Source organism: Dendrobates tinctorius, unplaced genomic scaffold (genome assembly GCF_039654945.1).
Source record: "Dendrobates tinctorius isolate UK_male_01 unplaced genomic scaffold, ASM3965494v1 ptg000051l, whole genome shotgun sequence".
In the NCBI taxonomy this organism is placed as follows: Eukaryota; Metazoa; Chordata; class Amphibia; order Anura; family Dendrobatidae; genus Dendrobates; species Dendrobates tinctorius.
Genome location: NW_027361719.1, coordinates 9,783,671 through 9,806,484, shown reverse-complemented (window position 1 = coordinate 9,806,484; position 22,814 = coordinate 9,783,671). Strand labels below are relative to the sequence as shown.

The window sequence follows — 22,814 nt, the reverse complement described above, 5'->3', positions numbered from 1 at the left end:
ACCAAAGAGGCATTTCGATCCCTTAACAAACAGGGAATTCTCCCTCAAAATCCGGAACACAGTCCGGACGTGTTCCACATGAGAATCCCAATCACTAGAAAAGATCAAAATATCATCCAGATAGATGATCAAAAACTTATCCGCAAAGTCACGGAAAATATCATTCATAAAGGACTGGAAGACAGAAGGGGCATTAGTGAGCCCAAAAGGCATCACCAGGTACTCAAAATGTCCCTCCGGAGTATTAAACGCCGTCTTCCATTCATCCCCGTGCTTGATGCGAATAAGATTATACGCCCCCCTGAGGTCAAGCTTAGTAAACCAGCAGGCACTCTTAACTCTGGAGAATAAATCAGACATCAGAGGTAACGAGTACTGATATTTAACCGTCATCTTGTTAAGGGAACGATAATCAATACACGGTCTTAATGAACCATCTTTCTTGGCCACAAAAAAAACCCAGCACCTAAAGGTGACGAGGATGGTCTAATATGACCCTTTTCCAATGACTCCTTAATATAGGATCGCATAGCATCATGTTTGGGTACTGATAAGTTGAAAAACCGACCCTTGGGAAATTTACACCCAGGCATCAACTCAATTGCACAGTCATAACTCCTATGAGGAGGCAAAGACGCAGACTTGCTCTCACTAAATACATCAGAAAAATCGGCTAGATAATTAGGAATATCATGAGACTGAGGAGAGGTGGAGAAAACAGGAGCGTCCCTAAGAACACACTGACAACCCCAACTCACCACAGACCCAGATTTCCAATCCAAAACTGGATTATGAGTTTGCAACCAAGGAAAACCCAGAACAATAGTATCAAACAAATTAAGCAGCACCAAAAATTTACAATTTTCTTGGTGGTCTGGGGCAACCCGCATCGTCACCTGGGTCCAAAACTGAAGTTTATTTTCCGCCAAAGGAGTAGCATCAATACCCCTCAAAGGAATAGGCATCCGCAGAGGCGTCATGGAAAAACCACAACGTTTAGCAAAGTCCAAATCCATTAGATGCAACGCTGCTCCTGAATCCACAAAAGTCTTCGTGGAAAATGTGGATATGGAGCAGATCAGAGTAATTGCCAAAAGAAACTTAGGTTGTATACTGCCCACAGCAAATGTGTGTGCAAAACATTTCTCTCGTTTTGGGCAGACAGAAATAATGTGAAAGATGTCTCCACAGAAAAAACACAGCTTATTACGCCTTCTAAACTCCTGACGTTGCGCCCTAGACAAAACTCTATCACATTGCATAGGTTCAGACATTTGTCCAAAAGGTGGCAACTCCTCTCGTGTAGTTTTGCGTTCACGTAAACGCCGATCAATTTGAATGGCTAATGACATAGTATCGTCAAGACCAGAGGGAACAGGAAATCCCACCATAGTATCTTTTACGGTTTCTGACAAACCCTTCCGAAAGAGAGCTGCCAAGGCACCATCATTCCAGGTAGTAAGGATCGCCCACTTTTGGAATTTTGACAGTATAACTCTGCAGAATCCTGACCCTGGTTCAATGCCAATAGGGCTTTCTCAGCTTGATCAATAGCATTAGGTTCATCATACAACAACCCCAAGGCTTGAAAAAATGCATCCACATTAGTCAGAATAGAATCTTCAGCTGTCAAAGAAAACGCCCAATCCTGGGGATCGCCGCACAGCAAAGAGATGACAATTTTAACCTGCTGCGCAGAGCTCCCCGATGAATTAGGCTTCAAGGCAAGAAATAATTTCCAATTATTCTTAAAATTCAAAATTTTAGACCGATCCCCAAAAAATACATCAGGAGTAGGGATCCTTGGTTCAGCAGCATGTGAATGAGCGAGATAGGCGGAAATTCCCCGCACTTAATCAGTGAGCTGCTCCACACGATCAGACAATTGCTTAATCTCCATTAAAAAAAAAATCCTCCTACGGCCCTAAAGAAAAAGAGAAAAAGAAAAAATATACATATAGAAAAAAAAAAAATTCTGACACTTTTTTTTTCTTTCCTGCTTTTGAGTACCCTAGAATCTGCGCTATGGCTGGTGATTCTGTTATGAATGGGTCACCGAGGAGAAAAAAGCAAAACAGCTAAGCCACAGAAAACCAGATTGGTTGGTAACTATGCAGATTGCAGATCCCTGATCTTACCGCACAACTAGCAGTAGCCGTGGAGCGTGCCTACGATGATCCTAGACGCCTCGTCACGGCCGGAGGACTACTTAAGCCTAAAGCAAGAAAAGGGAAAACTAACTGCCCCAGTGGAGACCCCAAAGGAATAGATAGCCCCCACACATGTATTGACGGTGAAACAAGATGAAGGCACAAACACAGGCAGGAAAATAGGCTGAGCAAATGATGGGGCCCAAACTAACTAGACAGGAATGGAAAGGGAAGACACTGTCTGCAATCTGCAAAAAACCCTATAAAAATAATGTCCAACACCTCTGATAGCAAAATTAACCCTGAAGTCACTAGACTTCTCCCACTATATCAGCACTCTGAAATATTCTGAGACAGAGCAAAAAGAGACCGAACTAGTAAGGGACAAAAAGCCAATTGGCAAAATACTGATAAATAAGAGTGGAAATTCAGCTCAGCCCCCAGCCAGGGCTGGCAGACCACACAAAAAACTGAATAGACCAACAATATCAAGTGTGAACATTAGCAGAAAAACTTAGCTTTAGATGACTGGAACAGAGCTGAAAACCAAGAGCTGACAAGCCAGAAGGAATCACCAGCAACTGAAAAGGGCGTCGGCTGTCTTAAATCCAATCTGAGAATCCTGAGATCCAATCGTCATCCTCATTCTCAGGTGGCAGATCTCCACCGATCAAACCAGCCGCACCACCTCCCGTCACCACCAGAGGGAGTCCAGAAGGGGAACTCACAACTGGTGAACCCGAGAATGAACTCACAACAGGGAGGTTAGCCACAGTGCCATGGGCTTTAAACTTCTTGATGACACTGCGCATGGTAGACTCAGGAACATTCAGGTCTTTGGAGATGGACTTGTAGCCTTGAGATTGCTCATGCTTCCTCACAATTTGGTTTCTCAAGTCCTCAGACAGTTCTTTTGTCTTCTTTCTTTTCTCCATGCTCAATGTGGTACACACAAGGACACAGGACAGAGGTTGAGTCAACTTTTAATCCATGTCAACTGGCTGCAAGTGTGATTTAGTTATTGCCAACACCTGTTAGGTGCCACAGGTAAGTTACAGGTGCTGTTAATTACACAAATTAGAAAAGCATCACATGATTTTTCGAACAGTGCCAATACTTTTGTCCACCCTCTTTTTTATGTTTGGTGTGGAATTATATCCAATTTGGCTTTAGGACAATTCTTTTTGTGTTTTTTCATTTAAGACAAATTAAATGAAGATAATAATAACAAAGAATTTGTGTTTGCAATAATTTTCAGGAAGAAACTGAGTATTATCTGACAAAATTGCAGGGGTGTCAATACTTTTGGCCACAACTGTATATATATATATATATATATATATATATATATATATATATGTCATTGAGACACACACATATATATTTTTTTTTACATTTCATAGAGTTCTACATAGCAGAATAGCCGCAAAATCAATTGCCGGCTTCTGTAAAATCATTCCCCAACCGACATGAAATAACACATGGTTTAAATACAGTAAACCATTTCATTTCATGTATTTTTAATATGTCCCTGACTAATAGTTAGATTATGATTTGTGTGTAAAATTTGGGACGTCTAGGTGTTAAATTAAGGGGTTAATTCGTTGGAAAAAAAATGTGTGGGTTCCCACGGCAAAATCGCAACCAGAGAGGTAAAGCAGGTGAGTGAGGGCAGATTTTAATAGCCTTGAGAGAGACCATTGTTTTTGGCCCCCGCGAACAAAAATCTGCCCCCAGACACCCCAGAAAAGGCGCATCTATAAGATGCACCTTTTCTGGCACTTAGCCTCTCTATTCCCATTGCCCTGTAGCGGTGGCTAATGGGTTAATATTAATGGTTTAATGTCACCTTGCAATTGGAAGGTGACATTAAGCCGATTAATAATGGAGAGGTGTCAATTAGACACTTGTCCATTATTAACCCTAGACTATTAAATGGTTAAAAAACACACACAGACATTAATTAAAAATTATTTTAATGAAATAAAGACACCTAGTTTTTTTACAAGATTTATTGCTCTGCTAATCCAAAAATAAACCGTCAACCTGTAATAAAAATAGAACAAAAAAGCAACACTATCCTTACCTCTCCGCTGCTCAGTCAAGTCCCCTGTTGCAATCCATCAGAAGGGGTTAACTGGTTTACACAGGGACCAGTGCTAATGTGACCAGCCCAATGTAAACCACTGCCAGAATGAATTATTTCATCTCTGTGCAGCCTCCCTGGCTGCCCGGAGATGAACTAATGAGCGTGGGAATGTTTCTGCATTTTTTCCCACACTCATTAGTTCACCTCAGGTCAGCCAGGGGACTCCACGCAGCCTCAGTGACGTCTCTGGCTGACCTGAGGTGAACTGATGAGCAGTTTGCTGCATTTTTGGTGCAAAAACCTAAAGGAAGTTGCATCATGATTTTTTTTTTGGGGGGGGCACTAAACTTTATGAGCATGCACAAGAGAACAAAAATGCAGCAAAGTCTGCTTTTTGTAAGCAGCTTCTTTACTGCTAAGAGAGCAGGTTTTGCCTGTGAAAAAAAAACGCAGTAAAAATCGCAACGTGTGCAAAGTACATGTGAATTTATAAAAAGTATGGTAATGTGATTTTCATTCAGAAAGAAACAGATGAGAAAAGCAAAATATTCCAGAGGTATAAGGTAACGTTTCGACCCTGTCCTGGTTCTTTATCAAACCATGCTCATGCTGGAAGGTCAGAAGAGGTAGAAAGTGTATGAGAAATACAGGAGTCCCGTTAGGGTCTTGGTGTGTGCTGCATCTGGAGGCTGCTTTTCTCAACTGCGGTGAAATACTATTTTTTGAGACTGAAATAAATACTTCATCTTTGCAATTAAAAGAGACATTGGCCCTGTCAGTATGGCATACTTATTTATATATCTGCAGTTAAAGGGAATCTGTCACCCCATTTTTCGAGTATCAGCTGCCGGCACCGCCATCAGTGGCTTGTCTACAGCATTCTGTAATGCTGTAGATAAGCCCCCGATGTAACCCGCAACACCCATCGGACCAAGACCGGACCGCCCTCCGGTGAGTATAATCTAACTCATTTTTCTTATCTTTCAGGTTACATCGGGGGCTTATCTACAGCATTACAGAATGCTGTAGATAAGTCCCTGATGGCGGTGCCGGCAGCGGATACTCGAAAAATGGGGTGACAGATTCCCTTTAAGGTTTACAATACCAAATACAGTTTCCTGTGTTAACTACTTTGGGGCGGTCCAAAGTCTTTATATGCCCAGACAGTCAGGCTCCTAGTCTGCAGTGATGTTCTAACATGTAACTTCATAGAAGCACAGCTACCATGCAGGCTCGGACTGGCCCACAGCGCAACAGGACAATCCTCCGGTAGGACCCTGTGAATGACTGCTAATGAGTAGTACTAATACACTTGATTCACAATTTGCAGAAAAATTTGTATTCTAATAATCTATTAAACACGTTAGCCATATTAATATAACAGAAGCAAACATAAATTTGAGTACTAGGGTCAGGTTATTTTTGCATGTGGAAGCGGAGATCTGGGAGCGGAGATCTGGCTGTCAGAGTCAGATGAAGTCCCTATAGAGAAGGCAGAGACGGTTTATTGCTGCCTGAGCCTTCTTGATCGCTGTATCTACAGTGCTATACAAGTACTGTGCATTCAGTAATGAGAAGTGCTGGCGGCATTTCCTCCTCCATATTCAGTGGTCATGTGATCACATTGTATAGTGAGAGAGCAGGAGACCCCCAAACAGCTCTGCTATGCAGTCAGCAGGCTACAGTTTCCTTGTAATGGAGGCAAATATTCCAGCCCCAAAAACAAAGGAGATAAGATGAAAACAACAATATTTCAAACAATTAAATTGCCCCCAAAGGTCTTTATAGGGGACACAATGTTTAAAATAAATGTAAAAAAAATAAATAAATTAAAAAATATTTATAAATGCCACTGTCAATCCAAATAGCTGTAAAAAAAAAAAAAAAAAACCACCACGTGTTTTTAAAAACACGTGTATAAAAATATTGGTAGCCGAATGGTGAACAAATTTCTAAAAGTATTTTAGTAATTCTTTGTGGTCATAAAAAAGTAAAATGGGAAAAACACTTTCTTCCTTTATTTTTCCATAAAAAATAAACGCGACAGTGACATAAAAATAAAGCCACATATATCATGAACAATAGAATATCCGAGTGAGAATTTTTTCTTAAGAGTTCTGTAAACCTCATACATATAACAATAAACCCAAAAACGTACCCAGTCATGACCTGGTTAGGAATTGCAATGTATACATGAAATGTGAATGTTATACGATTGATCCTTTTTTTCTTGAGCACTCATAGACTTGAATGAGCTCCATCCGAAATACAGAAGAGACGCGATCACGCTGCAGTTTTTTTTGCATGCGGACATTCGATTCAGTCGAAACACCTGTCAGCTGAACAGACCTAGCGCATGAGATTAGTCCGAGCGCTGTTCGTGTGAGATCATTTATTTTCACTGACAGCACTCGCACCGGATATACAGTTGTGTGAACGCACCCTTAAAGTCCCAATGGGCATCTTAGACCCTCATTATTTGTTTTAAATCCTCCTGTCTGCGTACCTGGCATGCTTATCACTCACCAGGAACATAGATGCTTCTCCTGACTGCAGCCACCCATTCAGGCTGTCACGTTTGCACATTCGGGATGTGATGTTCATTATTTAAAGAAATACATTCTGCTTTTTATCTGCGATCTAAATGACTATTTCAAGCGGAGAGAAAAATAAAAAGCAAAGCTTGTTTAGCGAGCAGGTTGACTTCCAGTGTTTCTATTTAGATCCTAATTACTACTGTAATAGAATAAGTGCTTATCTAATTTAGTTAGTATATGTGTTAATTAGCAATCAGATAAGTAGATCCACTCCTGTTATTCGAGGATGGAGGGAAGTGAACGGTTAGAGTCCATTAGCTTACAGGTTTGCTCTCACCTTCCCATTTTTTACCATGCCGGGTAAGCTTTCTAATATGACTTCTGCCCTTGTAGAAATGATATGTTATTGATACTGATCTGAAAGATGCCCTTGGCCCAATTATTGATTGACGTAGTCATTTTAATTAGCTCTGCATTTAGCCTATCCAAATAAACAAGATTATTATTATTTGTTTTTAGGGCACCATTGACTCCACGGTGCTGTACGTGAGAGAGGGTTACATACAAAATACAGATAGAAGTTACAGTTAACTAACAATGATAAATTGGTACAGAGGGGAGAGGACCCTGCCCTCGTGAGCTTACAGTCTACAGGATAATGGGGGGAAGTGGCAGCGGGGTCATTGCAGGATGTGGCTTTCTTGAAGAGATGGCTTTCAAAGTTCCATCTGAAGATTTCAAATGTGGTGGAAAATGTGTTGGGGCGCAGAGCTCCTGCGGATGAGGGATACTCAGGAGAAGTTTTGGAGGTGATTGGGTGAGGATCATATGAGTTTGGAAGAGAGAAGGTGGACTTGGAGGACTGGAGATTAAGCCTGGGAAGATATCAAGAGATTAGCTCTGAGATATATAGAGGAGACAGATTATGGATTTTTTTTGGGTCAAATGAAAGTACATTTATGTTAACGAAGACTAAATGATATGATGTATCTATAATAAGTGGCAGTAGTAAAAGTTGTTTCAAGGGGGGTAGTAACTACTTTTACATACTTTATAAATGGGCCCAGAGTGGTATGAAAGTAAAAAATAAAAAAAAACCTGTTCTGTGCCGCTCGGTCATTTTGCTGCCAGAATTCCCAGGGTTGATTTTTCTCTCAGACAGAATGTCTAGAGTCCTTGTGAACCAGATACAAAACAGCCATAACTGTTAGTTCATGGTCATGAACTCATGATGGATTTCTGTTGTTTCTTGCTATAGCTCACACATGTCAAACTCTTGCCCGTGTGCCACATCTGGACCGCAGTGTAAGTAGAGTATATTTGGCTTGCGATGCCGGGTGGGCCCCTTGCCCGGCATCACACATTGAATCGTATTGGCAGCCGGGATGATAATACAGTTGAAAGCATTGATGGAGGAGAGAATGTCAACTGACGCTCCCTCCACCGTTATTCTCCCTCAAAATCTGACGCCTCAACGCAGCGCTTGCGATGGCATCATTACAATGCACCTACTGTGCCGTGCAGTGGAAAGGATCAGAAGATTCGGTACAGAGACAGGAGCAGTTGGGGAACGAGGAGAGGTGATGTTTTTTTTTAATGTGGGGCCCATTATACTGTATGGAGCACTATGTGGGGTCATTATACTGTATGGAGTACTATGTGGGGCCCATTATACTGTATAAAGCACTATGTATGGTCATTATACTAAAGTGAAGGCAATGCAAGGCCCATTATACTATGTGGAGCTCTGTGTGGGGCCCATTATATTGTATGGAAGGCAATGCATGGCCCATTATACTATGTGTATTTTTGATCCAATCATATTTATTATACTGTATTGAGCACTATGGTAGGGTCCATTATACTGTATTGAGCACTATGTGGGACCTATTATATTGTATGGAGCACTATGTGTGTCCCATTATACTGTATAGAGCACTATGTGGGACCATTATATTGAATGTAAGGCAATGCAGGGCTAAATATACTACTATATGTGGAGCGCTGTGTGGGGCCCATGATACTGTATGTAAGGCAATGCAGGGCCCATTATACTATGTAGAGCACTGTGTGAGGCCCATTATATTGTATGGAAGGCAATGCAGGGTGTAATGAATGAGTCACCGTAGGAGGCAAAAACAGAAATACTAGCTAAGTCCAGAAAACCAGAGAAGTTGGCAGCTATCGGATTGCAGACCCCTGAACCTAACAACAACAACTAGCAGTAGCCGTGGGGGTTCCTACGGTGCCCTAGACCCCTCGACCACAGCCGGAGAACTACATAGCCTAAAGACAGAAAGGGAAATCTAAACTGCCCCAGAGCAGACCCCAAAGCAATAGGCAGCGCCCAACATATAATGACGGTGAAGCAAGATGAAAAAACACTCACACAGATAGAAAGATAGGCTGAGCAAATGATGGGGCCCAAGCTAACTATATAGGACAGGACAGAAAAGCTGCTGTCTGCAATCCGCCAAAACCCTCTCAAAAACAAGAGCCAACAGACTGATAGGGAAAAAAGCCCTGAAGACGCTAGGCTTCAAAAAGACTATATCAGTACTCAGGTATTTTCTGAAGACAGAGCAAAAAGGAATTCAGCTCACCCAGCAGGGAAAGGCAGAAAACAGAAAAACAAGGCAAAACAAAACCAAAACACAAATGCAAAAAGCAGAGCAGAAAAACTTAGCTTTTGAGGAGCAGGAATCAGACTGGTCTCCAAGAATCCCTCAGAGAAATCACCCGCAAGGCAGAAGGGCGTCGGCTGCCTTATATCCAGTCAGCAATTCCAGTCACCCAGTCATCATCATTCTGCTCAGGTGCTTTGTAATCAGCCTCACTACCCTTCCTTCACCAGAAGAGGGAGTTCATCAGACCTCAATGGTGAAGGGGAAAATGAACTCACAACAGCAGGGCCTATTGAGGCACATTATATTGTATGGAAGGCAATAGGGCCTATTATACTATGTGGAGCACTGTGTGAGGCCCATTATATTGTATGGAAGGCAATGCAGGGCCCATTATACTATGTGGAGCGCTGTGTGAGGACCATTATACTGAATGTAAGGTAATGCAGGGCCCATTATACTATGTAGAGCACTGTGTGATGCCCATTATATTGTATGGAAGGCAATGCAGGGCCCATTTACTATGTGGAACGCTGTGTGGGGCCCATTATACTGTATGGAGCACTATGTGGGGCCATTATTATATTGTATGGAAGGCATTGCAGGGCCCATTATACCATGTGGGGCACTGTATAGGGCCCATTATGCTATGTGGGGCCCATTTTACTGTGGAGCTCAATGAAGGGATTACAGTGAGGAATCATACTGTGATGGGTTCACCATATTTTGACAGGTGGGGGGTACAGTAGGCTCATCATACTGTGCAGGTGGAGAGTATTGTGGAGGAATTCACTGTGGGGGTGTCTTATTATGTGTAGGGATGGCATCACCTGTATTAGTCAAGGTTTTTTTTTTATCCTTTGTCATTACTTATTTAAATTAGGCCATCGGGCCATATGCTTTTCACTGCTTTTACATAACATTGTATTATTCCAATATGCTAAGATCTATTGATTAAAATTGACTTTGTTTGTGGGACAACCCCTTTAAGTTTGTTTCCTTATGAAAAGGTTTATTGTTATATTTGATGATAAATAAAAACTTTTTTTAAGAAATATCAAGGTTAACCCACGACTTTGTCCAAGGTTTTCATTTTGGCCCTCTGTGTATTTGATATCCCTGCTATAGCTAATCCATCCCAAACTGAGCACAACTTTTGCCTTGGGTCAAGACTCCAAACTAATGAGCTTATCAAATAGTACGAGCTGATGGACCTAAGGCCCCGTTACACATAACGATGTCCCACCGATCTCACTAACGTTCCGACATGGATGGGATCGCTGCAACATCGTTGGGCTGATTGCTGGTGAGCTGTCACATAGACAGCCCCTCCAGCGATCAGGACCAGCGAGCAAGCTGGTTTCTAATGTAAACATCGGGTATCCAGGTGCCGTGGCTCCTGGATACCAGATGTTTACCTTGGAAACCAGCGTACCCGCTGGTTTCCAAGGTAAACATCGAGTATCTAACAGCCGCGCAGCTCCTGGATACCCGATGTGTACATTAGAAACCAGTGTCCAGCGTTGCTGATCGCTGGTCTCTTGCTGCCACACGCAGCAATGCTTGCTGGCCAGCGGGAGACCAGCGATCAAAAAATGGCCCAGGCCGATCCAGCGTGATCAGCAATACCCGGCAGGGGGGCCAGTCGCTGATCCCCGTTGCACACAGAGATCTCGCTGGCGAGATCGCTGTGGAGTCACAAAATCAGCGATCTCCTAGCGAGATCGCTGTGTGTGACGAGGCCTTTATTCTCACCACTGAGAAATCAGAGAGGGCGAGTGTCATTTCATTTTAATGTAGTAATGATATTAGCAGCTTGTAAGAGCCTGGCAATGATGTAGTGTTTAGAAGCTCGTAGCAGAACAGTTTCTGGCCGAAGTGTGACCTAACCCGGGAAATTTTGAACATTAGGACTCAAAAATGGTCCTTGAGATAATTATTATTGTTGTCCAAAGTAGCCAATCACAAATCAGTTCTTATTTTTCCAGTGCCGAATAGACGATAATTTCTGCGCCCGGTTAGTATGAGCAATGAGACGCTGGCGCATTATTGATACAGGAGGCCAATTCTATGTCTGGGAAGCATTTTGTCTGGAAATAACAAGTGTCTAAGATTTTATAATACAGAGCAACATGTTGTGTACAGATATTTCTTGTCAGTATTATAGATAGCTCAGTCCTACAGAAAAACAAATTACCGTAATGGCAATGTTCCAGATTCATCCCCAAACAGTTCTGTGCAAGCTGCGAATTGTGCGGAGCCATAATGTGGCACCCATAGACGTATAGGGGCTGTAATGCGTCTGCCTTTCAAATCCATCAAGAATCGTAAAGAAAAAATAATAATTTGATATAGGATGTTTTTTATAAAGACAGAGTTAGTGATGAGCGAGTATACTCGTTACTTGAGATTTCCTGAGCATGCTCGGGTGATCTCCGAGTATTTTGGCGTGCTCGGAGATTTAGTTTCTGTCACCATAGCTGCGTGATTTGCGACTGCTAGACAGCCTGAATACATGTGGGGATTGCCTGTTTGTTAGGAAATCCCCACATGTATTCAGGCTGTCTAGCAGTCACAAATCATGCAGCTACGGTGACAGAAACAAAATCTCCGAGCACGCCAAAATACTCGGAGATCACCCGAGCATGCTCAGGAAATCTTGAGTAACGAGCATACTCTCTCATCACTAGACAGAGTTACTACATTGTGGTGCTTTAAAGGGAATCTGTCAGCAGGATTTCATCCCTAAAATTATTTATATGAGTATGTAGCTGTTTCAAACACAAGTCCAGCAATACCTTTTACATGGTGAGTCTGTCCCTCTGTTACTGAGAAATCAACATTTGAAGAGGAATGCAAATGAGGCGGTCATAACAAGTGAGTAATTCTACTACATATAGGTGATCTGATCACGCTATTGAAGCATGCCGAAAGTTAAAAAAAATGTGTTTAAAAATATTAAAAAAATAAAAGTTCAAATCACCCCTCTTTCGCCTCATTCAAAAGAAAGCAATAAAAAAAACAAACATACACATATTTGGTATCGCCGTATTCAGAATCGCCCGATCTATCAAACAAAAAAGGATTAACCTGATCGCTAAACGACGTAGCGAGAAAAAAAGTCAAAACGCCAGAATTACGTTTTTTTTGGTAGCCGTAACAACATTGCATTAAAATGCAATCAAGGGCGATCAAAAGATCGTATCTGCACCAACATGGTATAATTAAAAATGACAGCTCGGCGCGCAAAAAATAAGCCCTCACTCAACCCAAGAACACGAAAAATGGAGACTCTACGGGTATCAGAAAATGGCACAATTTTTTTTTTTTTTAGCAAAATTTTGAATTTTTTTTCACCACTTAGATAAAAGAGAACCTAGACATGTTTGGTGTCTATGAACTCGTAATGACCTGGAGAATCATAATGGTAGGACAGTTTTAGCATTTAGTGAACCTAGTAAAAAAGCCAAAAAATAAGTGTGAGATTGCACTTGTTTTGCAATTTCACCTCACTTGGAATTTTTTTCCCGTTTTCTAGTACATTGCATGGTAAAACCAATGGTGTCTTTCAAAAGTACAACTCATCCTACAAAAAACAAGCCCTCACATGGCCATATTGACAGATAAATAAAAAAGTTATGGCTCTGGGAAGAAGGGGAGCGAAAAATGAAAACGCAAAAATGAAAATACCTCCGGGGGTTAAGGGGTTAAGGCTCTGTGCACACGTTGCGATTTTTAAGCACACGTTGCGTTTTTGACGCAAAATCACATACAGAACGCTCTACATGCATTCCTATGGCATTCTGCACATGCTGTGCTACTGCTGCGATTTTTTCCGCGGCGGAATCGCATCGTGGAAAAAAATGCAGCATGCTCATTCTTTTTGCGGAATCGCCGCAATTCCGAAAAGAATTGCCGCAGTTCTGCATACATAGGAATGCATGAGATCCGCTTACTTCCCGCATGTGACTATTCCCACCATGCACAAAGTGAGCGGCTCATGTGCGGATGGTACCCACGGTGTGGAGGAAAGGAGACTGTCCTCCAGGCCCTGGATACCATATCCCAGTAATGCCTTGCGGCAAGGACCTGTGATGATGTACGATCTCGCGAGACCGTTACAGTATGGCGAGACTTTACGTCAAAGGTCTCTCAAGGCATTACTGGGAACGGAAGCATCGCTGAGGCCCGGGAAGGCTGCGCGGGACGCCGGAACGTGAATATAACCCGAATTTTTTATTTTTTTTTTATTATTTTTAACATTAGATCTTTTTACTACTGATGCTACATAGGCCGCCTCAATAGTAAAAAGTTGGTCACACTCGTCAAACACTATGTTTGACGAGTGTCACCAACCTGTCAATCACATTCCAAGCAATGCTTCAAATCGCTTGGAAAGTGCTTGAATTTCGCATGCGAAAATCGCGGGAAAAGCGTGAAAAAAACTTGCAAAAACGCGGAAAAAGACGCAAAAAAAAGCAGCACGTTTTTCCTGGGAAGAACTGCGTTTTTTTTCTGCATATGTGGGCACATAGCATGAGAGTTGTACAGGATTTGAAAAGCATTGTTTTCTTGTAAGAACCGAATAATGTCTATCTGCAGGTTGTGTGTGGTATTTCAGCTCCTTCCAATTCACTTCATTGTAGCTAGGCTGGAAGAAAAAAGTCTTATTTTTCCTAACCTAGACACCCTTGAGCCTTAGGGCCTCCACGTGTGCCACCTTGTCTATGAGGCATTGACATAAAAAAAAAAAAGTTACTATAATCTAATCTATTATTGTGGCGTTCTGTCTAGCAGTATGAATAAATAACCAGATCAATTACTCATCTCTAGCAATCTTCTTAACAGATAATTTATATTATGTATTTGCAAGAAACTCCAAATTGATTTAATAAGCCTTTAAATAATCATTTTAATAAGCTCCATTATTCTCCATATTTTCCTTTGGCTCCTTTGGTATTGTGATCCCCGAAGCATCTCTGGCATCTCTATAATAATGTCTTGTACATGGACACATCACTGCATGAGATACAGGCAGCAGAACCTCCTGTTTCTGCTTGTGCGTAGAAATGTACTGTGGCTGAGTCTTCACTGCTGGTTTTTGGGCAGACGGCCTTAAAATTCAGCTTGTTTCTAAAAAGTGAATTCAGAATAGCAGAATAGTTTTCAACATGGTTCTGTACATGCCTTCACTTCTAAAGCCTCACATGCATTTTAGGTGGTTCGAAAGGGAAAATGACGAGCACTGCTGCAGCATTCCTGAGGCTTGTAGTACGACACCTGGATCAGGACATATCGGTGCCTTGTCACAGAAAACAAGCAAAGAAAGAGTCCTGGATCCTAAACAGGGAAAAAAGTGGCAAAATGGCACTCACCGTCCTTTAATATCCTTTAATGGTTAAAACATGCAGATGAACTTGGAGAGGAAAAGTGCCGGACGATGGCCGTTTCGCGCACACACTGCGCTTCTATGGGACCCGTAGAAGCGCAGTGTGTGCGCGAAATAGCCATCGTCCGGCATGTTTCCACTCCATGTTCATCTGCATGTTTTAACCATTAAAGGATATTAAAGGACGGTGAGTGCCATTTTGCCACTTTTTCCCTGTTCCGGATTTTAAATGGTTCGACCGATCGTTCATCCAGCAGCTCCCGCTCTGTTCTCTATGGCAGTAGCTTATTTCTAAGAGAATAAAAGAATCGGCAGTCCGAATTCAGACGTACGGGATCCTATCTTCCCTGACATCATCTGTTGAGGAAGAGTCGAGGGCCCCATATACACATTCTACTGTCACCCAAACCATTCGATATTGGCGGGTTTGTCCCACATTATTCCAATGTGTATGAGGGTTTAGAATTGTAGAAAGGAGAACCTAATTGATACCTTTATTTGCCTTGCATTCTGGAGATTGGTTACATCCCTATTTTAATTAGATGACTGACCAATTTTGCTCAGAAAAAGTCATCATTGTGAGTGCTGCCAACACCATGACTTGGAGAAATGGGGCAGTACCCTTTGTTTTTAAGATATGCCATAGTTATGAGAGATACTGTAAATCAAAAGTTTGTAGAACCACCTTTAAAAGCTATGAATTGAAGTAATCATTTTCTTTATCAGTTGCTAACATTAATTTGTAGGAATTTTGACCCAATTCTTTATATTATTTAAGTTTATTTGTGGTCCTTCATTCTTTTCTTTTTCAGCTATTCAGATGTAGATTTGCTGCTATGATTGAGATCATTGTCCTGTTGCCTAACTCATTTGTAGTCAAGCTTTAGCTTTTGGATAAAACTTTTAGAAAACTTTGCAATACATTGGAGTTCATGGTTGACTCAATGACTGTGAGGTGCCCAGGTACAATGACTGCAAAACAAGCCCGATTTCATGACATCCCCATTGCTACCATTGTCACCAGGCATAACAGTTGGTATGACATGTTTGTGCTGTGTTTGGTTTTTCCCAAACCTGGCATAGGGCATTATAGCCAAACATCTCCACTTTAGTCTCGTTTGTCAATGGGACATTATTCCAGAAGTCCCGTAGTTTGTTCAGATGCAATTTTGCAAACTTTTTTAGAAGACGCGCTATCTCTTTGCAACCCTTCCAAACAAGTCATTCTTGTTCAGAGTTTTTAAAATTATGCTGTCATAAATTTGCACATATAACATTCTAACTGAGAGAGAGACCTTTAGCTTCTGAGCTGTAGGTCTTGAGTTCTTGCAGTATTTTTTCTTTGAGCATTGCACTGTGTGACATTTGACTGAATTAGCATGGACTCTTGGGAAGATTAGCAGCCCTCTTGAATGTTTTCCAACTGTTAATAATCTTTCTCACTGTAGAATGATGGACTCCCAAATGTTTCAAAATGGCTTGATAACCCTTCCCTGATTGATGGGCATCAACGATTGCTTCTGTAAGATCATTGTTCATGTCTTTCTTCCTTGGAATTACGTTAACACACATCTGAATGCTCCAGTGTCATGAATGTGCCAGACTCTGCTGGGCCCTGTACTGCGTCTAGGATTAGAAGATCTCAACGATTAGCTGAGCATAAGACCTCTTTGACATCTACTTTGCCATTCATGAATTAAACAGGTTTATGGTTTATTGTGGTATGGAAGGGGTTAAGAGTTCCTTGTTGTAACTTTGCTGAGTTTTTCTATTGGCTCTTGTGACAGCTGTTGCTTGTTGGAACTGTGCCCCTATCATTATTTAAACCTGCTCCTGACTTTCTCCCATGGCAGCTATAGATTTATTATCCTGTGCCTGATGTCTCTGGAGAAGGTGTTTTGGAGAAACTGTTGCTTTGAAGCTTGTGGATTTCTATTTGTTTGTGTGACTTTCCCCTGTCTATCTCCTTCCCTGTTTCGTTTTTACCATAGTAGTAATACTAGTGTCTTGCTGTCCTGCACACTACCCAGGGCAAGATGTTGGGTAAGTCAGGGCTCATGTACGTGACAGCGCACGGGGGGGGACCCGTCTAGGGCAATAGGGAACACGTGTTTCAGCATAGGGGTAGTGTTGAGGTGTCACTGTTATGATTGGGTCACCAAGGAGGAAAGCAAGACCAAGCTAAGCCACAGAAAACCAGAGAGGTTGGCAACTAAGCGGATTGCAGACCCCTGATCCTATCCACACAACTAGCAGTAGCCGTGGAGCGTACCTACAATGATTCTAGACGCCTCGACACAGCCGGAGAACTACATAAGCCTAAAGCAAGAAAGGGGAAATCCAAACTGCCCCAGAGCAGACCCCAAAGGAATAGACAGCCCCCAAACATATATTGTCGGTGAGACAAGATGAAAACACAAACGCAGGCAGGAAAATAGACTGAGCAAACAATGGGGCCCACACTAACTAGACAGGAAAGGAAAGATTCTGTCCGCAATCACGCAAAAAACCCTGCAAAAAATGCCCAACACGTCTGGTAGAAAAAAAAAGTGAAGTCACTAGACTTTGCCCACTATATCAGTACTCTGGTATATTCTGAAAGCAGAGCAAAGAGAGGCCAATCTAATAAGGGACTAAAACAAACTGGCACAAACAGTAACATAAGGATGAAAATTCAGCACAGCCCCAGCCGGGGCTGGCTGACCACACAAAACTGAAATAGACAAAACCAAATCAAATGTGAACAATAGCAAAAGAACACTTAGCTTGAGCATGCAAGGACTGAGTTGGAAACTAAGACCTCAGGAGGCAGGAAAATGTCACCAGCAGGGATAGAGGGAGTCGGTTGTCTTAAATCCAGTCAGAAACTCCAGATGTCCAATCGTCCTCCTCATTATCAGGTGGCAGGCCTCTGTTAATTAGATCAGCTCCATTACCTCCTGTAACCACCAGAGGGAGCCCGGAAAGAGAACTTGCGACCCCTCTGTCAATATAACCAGCTCCACTACCCTCACTAGTAACCAGAGGTAGGCCAGAAAGTGAATTCACAACAGGTCACCATCTTCCCCCTCTCCCTATAATCAGGGCTTTCCATTACCAGCTCCCTCACACCCTCCCTTTGCTTCTCACACCGGGCATCTCCCTGCCCTGACGTGACATCCAGACCAACAATATGCCCAAACTTCTGCTTTTATAGAGTTGGTCACACTTACTGATAAACATTTCATCAAAGACATTTTGTTAGCACCTGGCTGCAGTTACTCTCTTAATTCCGATGGAAGAAGTAAAGGTGTACTTAAATTTTCACACAATGTTTCTGCATTTTGGCCTCCTTTTTATTGAATAAATAATGGAACAGTGTCATTTGTCATGTGTTGTTCATATAGAGGTTGTATTTTCTTAATTTTAAGACCTTCTAAGGACCAGATGTTTTCTTTTTTGCCCTGATACATAAAAGCATAGAATTCAAAAAGGGCATTACTTAGTCTTTCTATTGTCTGTATATGTGTATACCACCACCTGTTTGCTTTATACTGTGTGCGCAATGACATTGCAGCTCTTTCCATTAAATTACATAAGCCTGCAGGATCTGTTTTGTACCTTCAACATATTTGTATATGATCTGCGTTTGCCATTGAGCTGTATCAAATCAATTACGGCACCACCTTGAAAGCAGCTTGTTACTGGCTGTTATTCCTGTAGGAAAATACTGGTGAGCAACCTACGTGAGGTTACTGTGCGCCATTATTATTCGCCGTCATGCAAGTGACACTGTTTAAAAAAATCGCTTCGCCTTTTGAATTCTTTTACTGCACTTTTTTTTTAATATACCGTATGTTGTAGAGACATGAACTAACCACGGGTCACCACTGAGATAACAATGGAGTCCCGGCTTTATTTTCCCCTCGAGCATACCTGCTTTGGATGAAGGGAATAGAAAAGCCTTAAAAAATCCTCTAGATTGTTGGTGACCTGGGGGCTAGTGGATACCTTTGATGTTACAGAAATAGTCTTGCCATAGCATAGAAGAAACGACTAAAGATGAATGGCAATAAAATGTGTGAAGACAGCAAGGTGCCGCTGTGAATGACATTTCCTACTGGCAGCCATATTTGACTAGCACGTCTTGTGTCACACTGGCTGCACCCGTCATATATAGTTTAAGAAATAACCCTTAGTACATTGAAAGGCAGCTAGGTGAATCTGAGTGATTTGTTTACCGGAATTAAGGCCTCATTCATATACGAGTAGTCTCGTACTTAAAAACATGGATCGTTAGTCATCAGTGTTTTGGATCTGATTTTTTATTGTGTTTCCTTAGTTTCTAACATCAGTGATTTTTTACCTATGTAAAAAAGAAAAGAACAAAAACTGCTAGAGTTTCTCCTAAAAATTGAAATGTTCATCAAGGAGAGCACATGGACTGCCATCCGTGTGCAGTCTGTGGTTTTCATGGACCATAGACTGGCATCCTTTGGATCAAAAACGGACTTCATTTTTCTTGTGGATGCATCGTCTGCAAAACCGTGGGCATGTGAACAGCACCCTGTCTGAATGAAGCCTAAGTGTTAGGCCGGGATCCACTACCGTGTGTGATGCGAGAAACTCGCACGAGTCTCTCGCATCAACACCCGTCGCTGCCGCCGACACTCAGGAGCGGAGCTGCAGCCGTATGTATTTCTATGCAGCCGCAGCTCTGGTCCTGAGTGCCGGCGGCAGCGACGGGTGTTGATGCGAGAGACTCGTGCGAGTTTCTCGCATCGCACACGGTAGTGTGATCCCGGCCTTAACCTTGTGTCTCATGGCGTTTTCAATATGGACCTTTTTTTAGAATGTTTTCTTGTTCTGTTTTTCAGGGAGAATTGCTGAGCCCATGCCGATGTGACGGGTCTGTGCGCTGCACGCATCAGCCTTGCCTAATACGATGGATTAGTGAGCGGGGATCCTGGAGCTGTGAGCTGTGTTATTTCAAATATCATGTCCTAGCTATCAGTACTAAGAACCCCCTCCAGGTAAGATGGCTTCCTGCATGCAAAATACAAGACTTTTTTGTGATGGCATAATAATAACACTGGCAACGCTCTGTTAACACAATAGTGTATATCGGCATAGACTAGAGTATATGCAGCAGTACCATGGACAGTATGGTATACAGGATGATATAGAATTATATATATATGCCTGTCATGTAAAATAAATGTATACTACATGCCGGATAGACGCACATTTGTCTTACATTCATGCCATAAAAGTCTAAATACCTCCATATATTTTAGATTAAAGTACGCTGACCAGTCAGATTTGCCAATCACCATGATTTCGGCAGGACTCACCGTCTGTTATGTATTAGGGCCTCCTGACTTTCTTCCTACAGATGAAATAAGAGGAGAGAAAGATTAAGCAGCTTGAATCCTGATGGCCAATCCTCTTGTTTTACTATCCCAGTAGAAAACACATGAACGCTCAGCAAACCCGAATGTTCATGTGTATGGGGGAGTCGAGAGTTAAAGCTGTCGGCCATTATTAGACAACGTTTGGTTGTACATGCCCTGCTACAACTGTGGGAATATTGCTTAGTTCTGCTGAAAGTGGTCTCCACTATCAGGCCACATGCACATGTTCAGTATTTGGGCAGTATTTTACCTCAGTATTTATTCCACTCCTGGTTTTAGCTTAGCAAACAATCAGAGGAAAAGTATAATAGAAACACGTCACCACTTCTGTATTTATCACTCACCCCTGATTTTGGCTTACAAATACTGAGGTAAAAAAAACTCGCCAAATGTTCAACGTTGGAACATGGCCTTAGGCTGAATTCACATGTCCATGTTGGAAACAGACAGCAAGCTGATGCACCACGGATGGCACCCTACACCGTCTGTTCACATCACGGACGCAAGCATTGACATGTGAGCTTGGTCCACAAATCGAGCTAAATTTGGACTTGGTTCCAAATTTCTTTTGAGGACCATCAGTCTCCAAAAAAAGTCACATGAGTAGGGTCTTATACTGGGTGCTATCTGTGTCTGGGTGCCATCCATTAAAAAAACACACACAATCATATTTAACTTATTTATTTTGGAGTCATAGGACTGAGTCTTCCCGACTCCTCCTTCAGTTTCTGCCCCCTGGAGATGGGGTGTCGCGCCACCAGAGGGTGGCCACACCCAATCTCGAGCACAGGCCTCAAGCCGTTGTCTTTCCTGCCGGCTGTGACTGCACAGAGGTGGGTGGGCAGGCAGTGGCAGGATCTGGCACGTGTAGTCAGACGGTGGGTCCTGGTGGGGGTCCGGCAGCGGCATCCTTCTCATTACTCCCCCCCTCATTACACCCTCTCATTACACCCCTCTCACAGCCGGCAGGAAAGACAGTGTTTTGCGGCCTGTGCTGGAGATGGTGTGCGACGCCACCATAGGGTGGCCGCACCCAATCTCCAGCACAGGCCTCAAGCCACGGTCTTTCCTGCCGGCTGTGATTGCACGGTGGTGGGTGGGCAGGCAGCGGCGGGATCCGGCACGTATAGTCAGGCGGTGGGTCCTGGCGGGGGTCCGGCGCGGCATCCCTCTCATTACTCCCACCTGATTACACCCTCTCATTACACCCCCTCATTATACCCCCTTCATTACACCCCTCTCATTATACCCCCTTGTTACATCCCTTTCACAGCCTCGTGATTGCAGTGGCGGCCTGGATCCGAGCAGCAGCTGGGATCCCAGCGGTGGCTGGGATACAAGCAGCGGCCGAGATCCCAGCGGCAGTCAGGATCACAGCAGCGTTCGGGATCCCGGCGGTGGCCTGGATCCGAGTGGCAGCTGGGATCCCAGTGGCGGTTAGGATCGCAGCTGCGTCCTGGATCGGGCGGCATCACTTGGGTGTTCTAAAATGGCGGTTGGTGTACTTTCGGTGCGGCGCAGTGGATTGTGGGATTTGTGGACATCCAGATGGAAGTGGATGACAGACAATTTAAGGCAATTATATATATAGATTATGACATGATTGTGAGCATTAGACTGCTGTCCAGGATTTGAGTTTCACGTTATAGTGCCTGAGAGGCACAGCCCCATAGTTATTCAAGCACATCCCCTTTTTCGAGGTTTATTGACCCTGTTTTTTAGTCTTTCCCCTTCTTTTTCATGTGTGTTTTAATTATGTGTCAATAAATTGTTACTTTTTAATGAAGCTAATGCTGGAATCTCTCTATATCCTAAGGCGGTAAGCAATCGTTATTCAGGATTAGTGTGAATTGTAATACATTGCAGATTTCCCATCTGGAAAATCCAGACAGAAAACATGCAGCTCATCTTATCATTGTTCCTAGTAATTTGTAGTAAACTCTGCAAAAAAAAAAAGACCCCAAAGGAGAGTGGAGTAGCATACTGCCTTTTTTAAATTAGAGTATCCCCTTACATATTTTTTTATTAGTGATGAGTGAACGTAATTGGATACGGTGCTACCCGAGTACGCTCGTGTACTAACCGAGTGGCTTCGGTGTGCGCGAATAATCCCGGCTCCTGCATGTCTCACAGCTGTTCGACAGCCACAACATATGCAGGGATAGCCTAACAAACAGGTAATCCCTGCAAGTGTTGTGGCTGTCAAAGAGTCGCGAGACATGCAGGCACCGGGACAGGAACTGGAAGTCACTCGGGTAGCACCTTATCCAAGTACGTTCGCTCATCACTATGTTCCTTATATATTTGGTCATACTTGGCATTGTGGCATCTTTTGTGTCTAGTGGGGTCTGATAACGCTGGATCTTTCTGAAGGGGCCTCAAGCATGAAACAAATGTTTAGCATTGTAACAATTCCCCACTCCAGGGGGCCAAGCTAAATTTTGGCAACTTCCTAATACACCTCAATGAATAATTTGAACCTTCCTGGCATGCGCCTTCCAATCCTTGCTGCGGTAAATGAAAACATGTTCCCATCACAGAGAATTTTTAGTGAAATGGACAACGAACAGCAAAAGCACAAAAAGAGGACTTAAAAATCCTCCAAAAATTCAAAAACACAGCAAAAAAGGCA

General features: G+C 42.8%; 1 protein-coding gene across 2 annotated transcripts in view; it reads left to right on the top strand.

The window, feature by feature from the left end:
* The window catches only part of MARCHF9 (membrane associated ring-CH-type finger 9), a 228,940-nt gene that overhangs the window by 146,384 nt on the left and 59,742 nt on the right, over window positions 1-22,814 (top strand). For both annotated transcript variants that reach the window (XM_073576765.1, XM_073576764.1), the window contains one exon: window positions 19,646-19,801. In XM_073576765.1, the coding sequence (XP_073432866.1) occupies window positions 19,646-19,801 (156 nt within the window). The remainder of the gene's footprint in view (window positions 1-19,645; window positions 19,802-22,814) is intronic.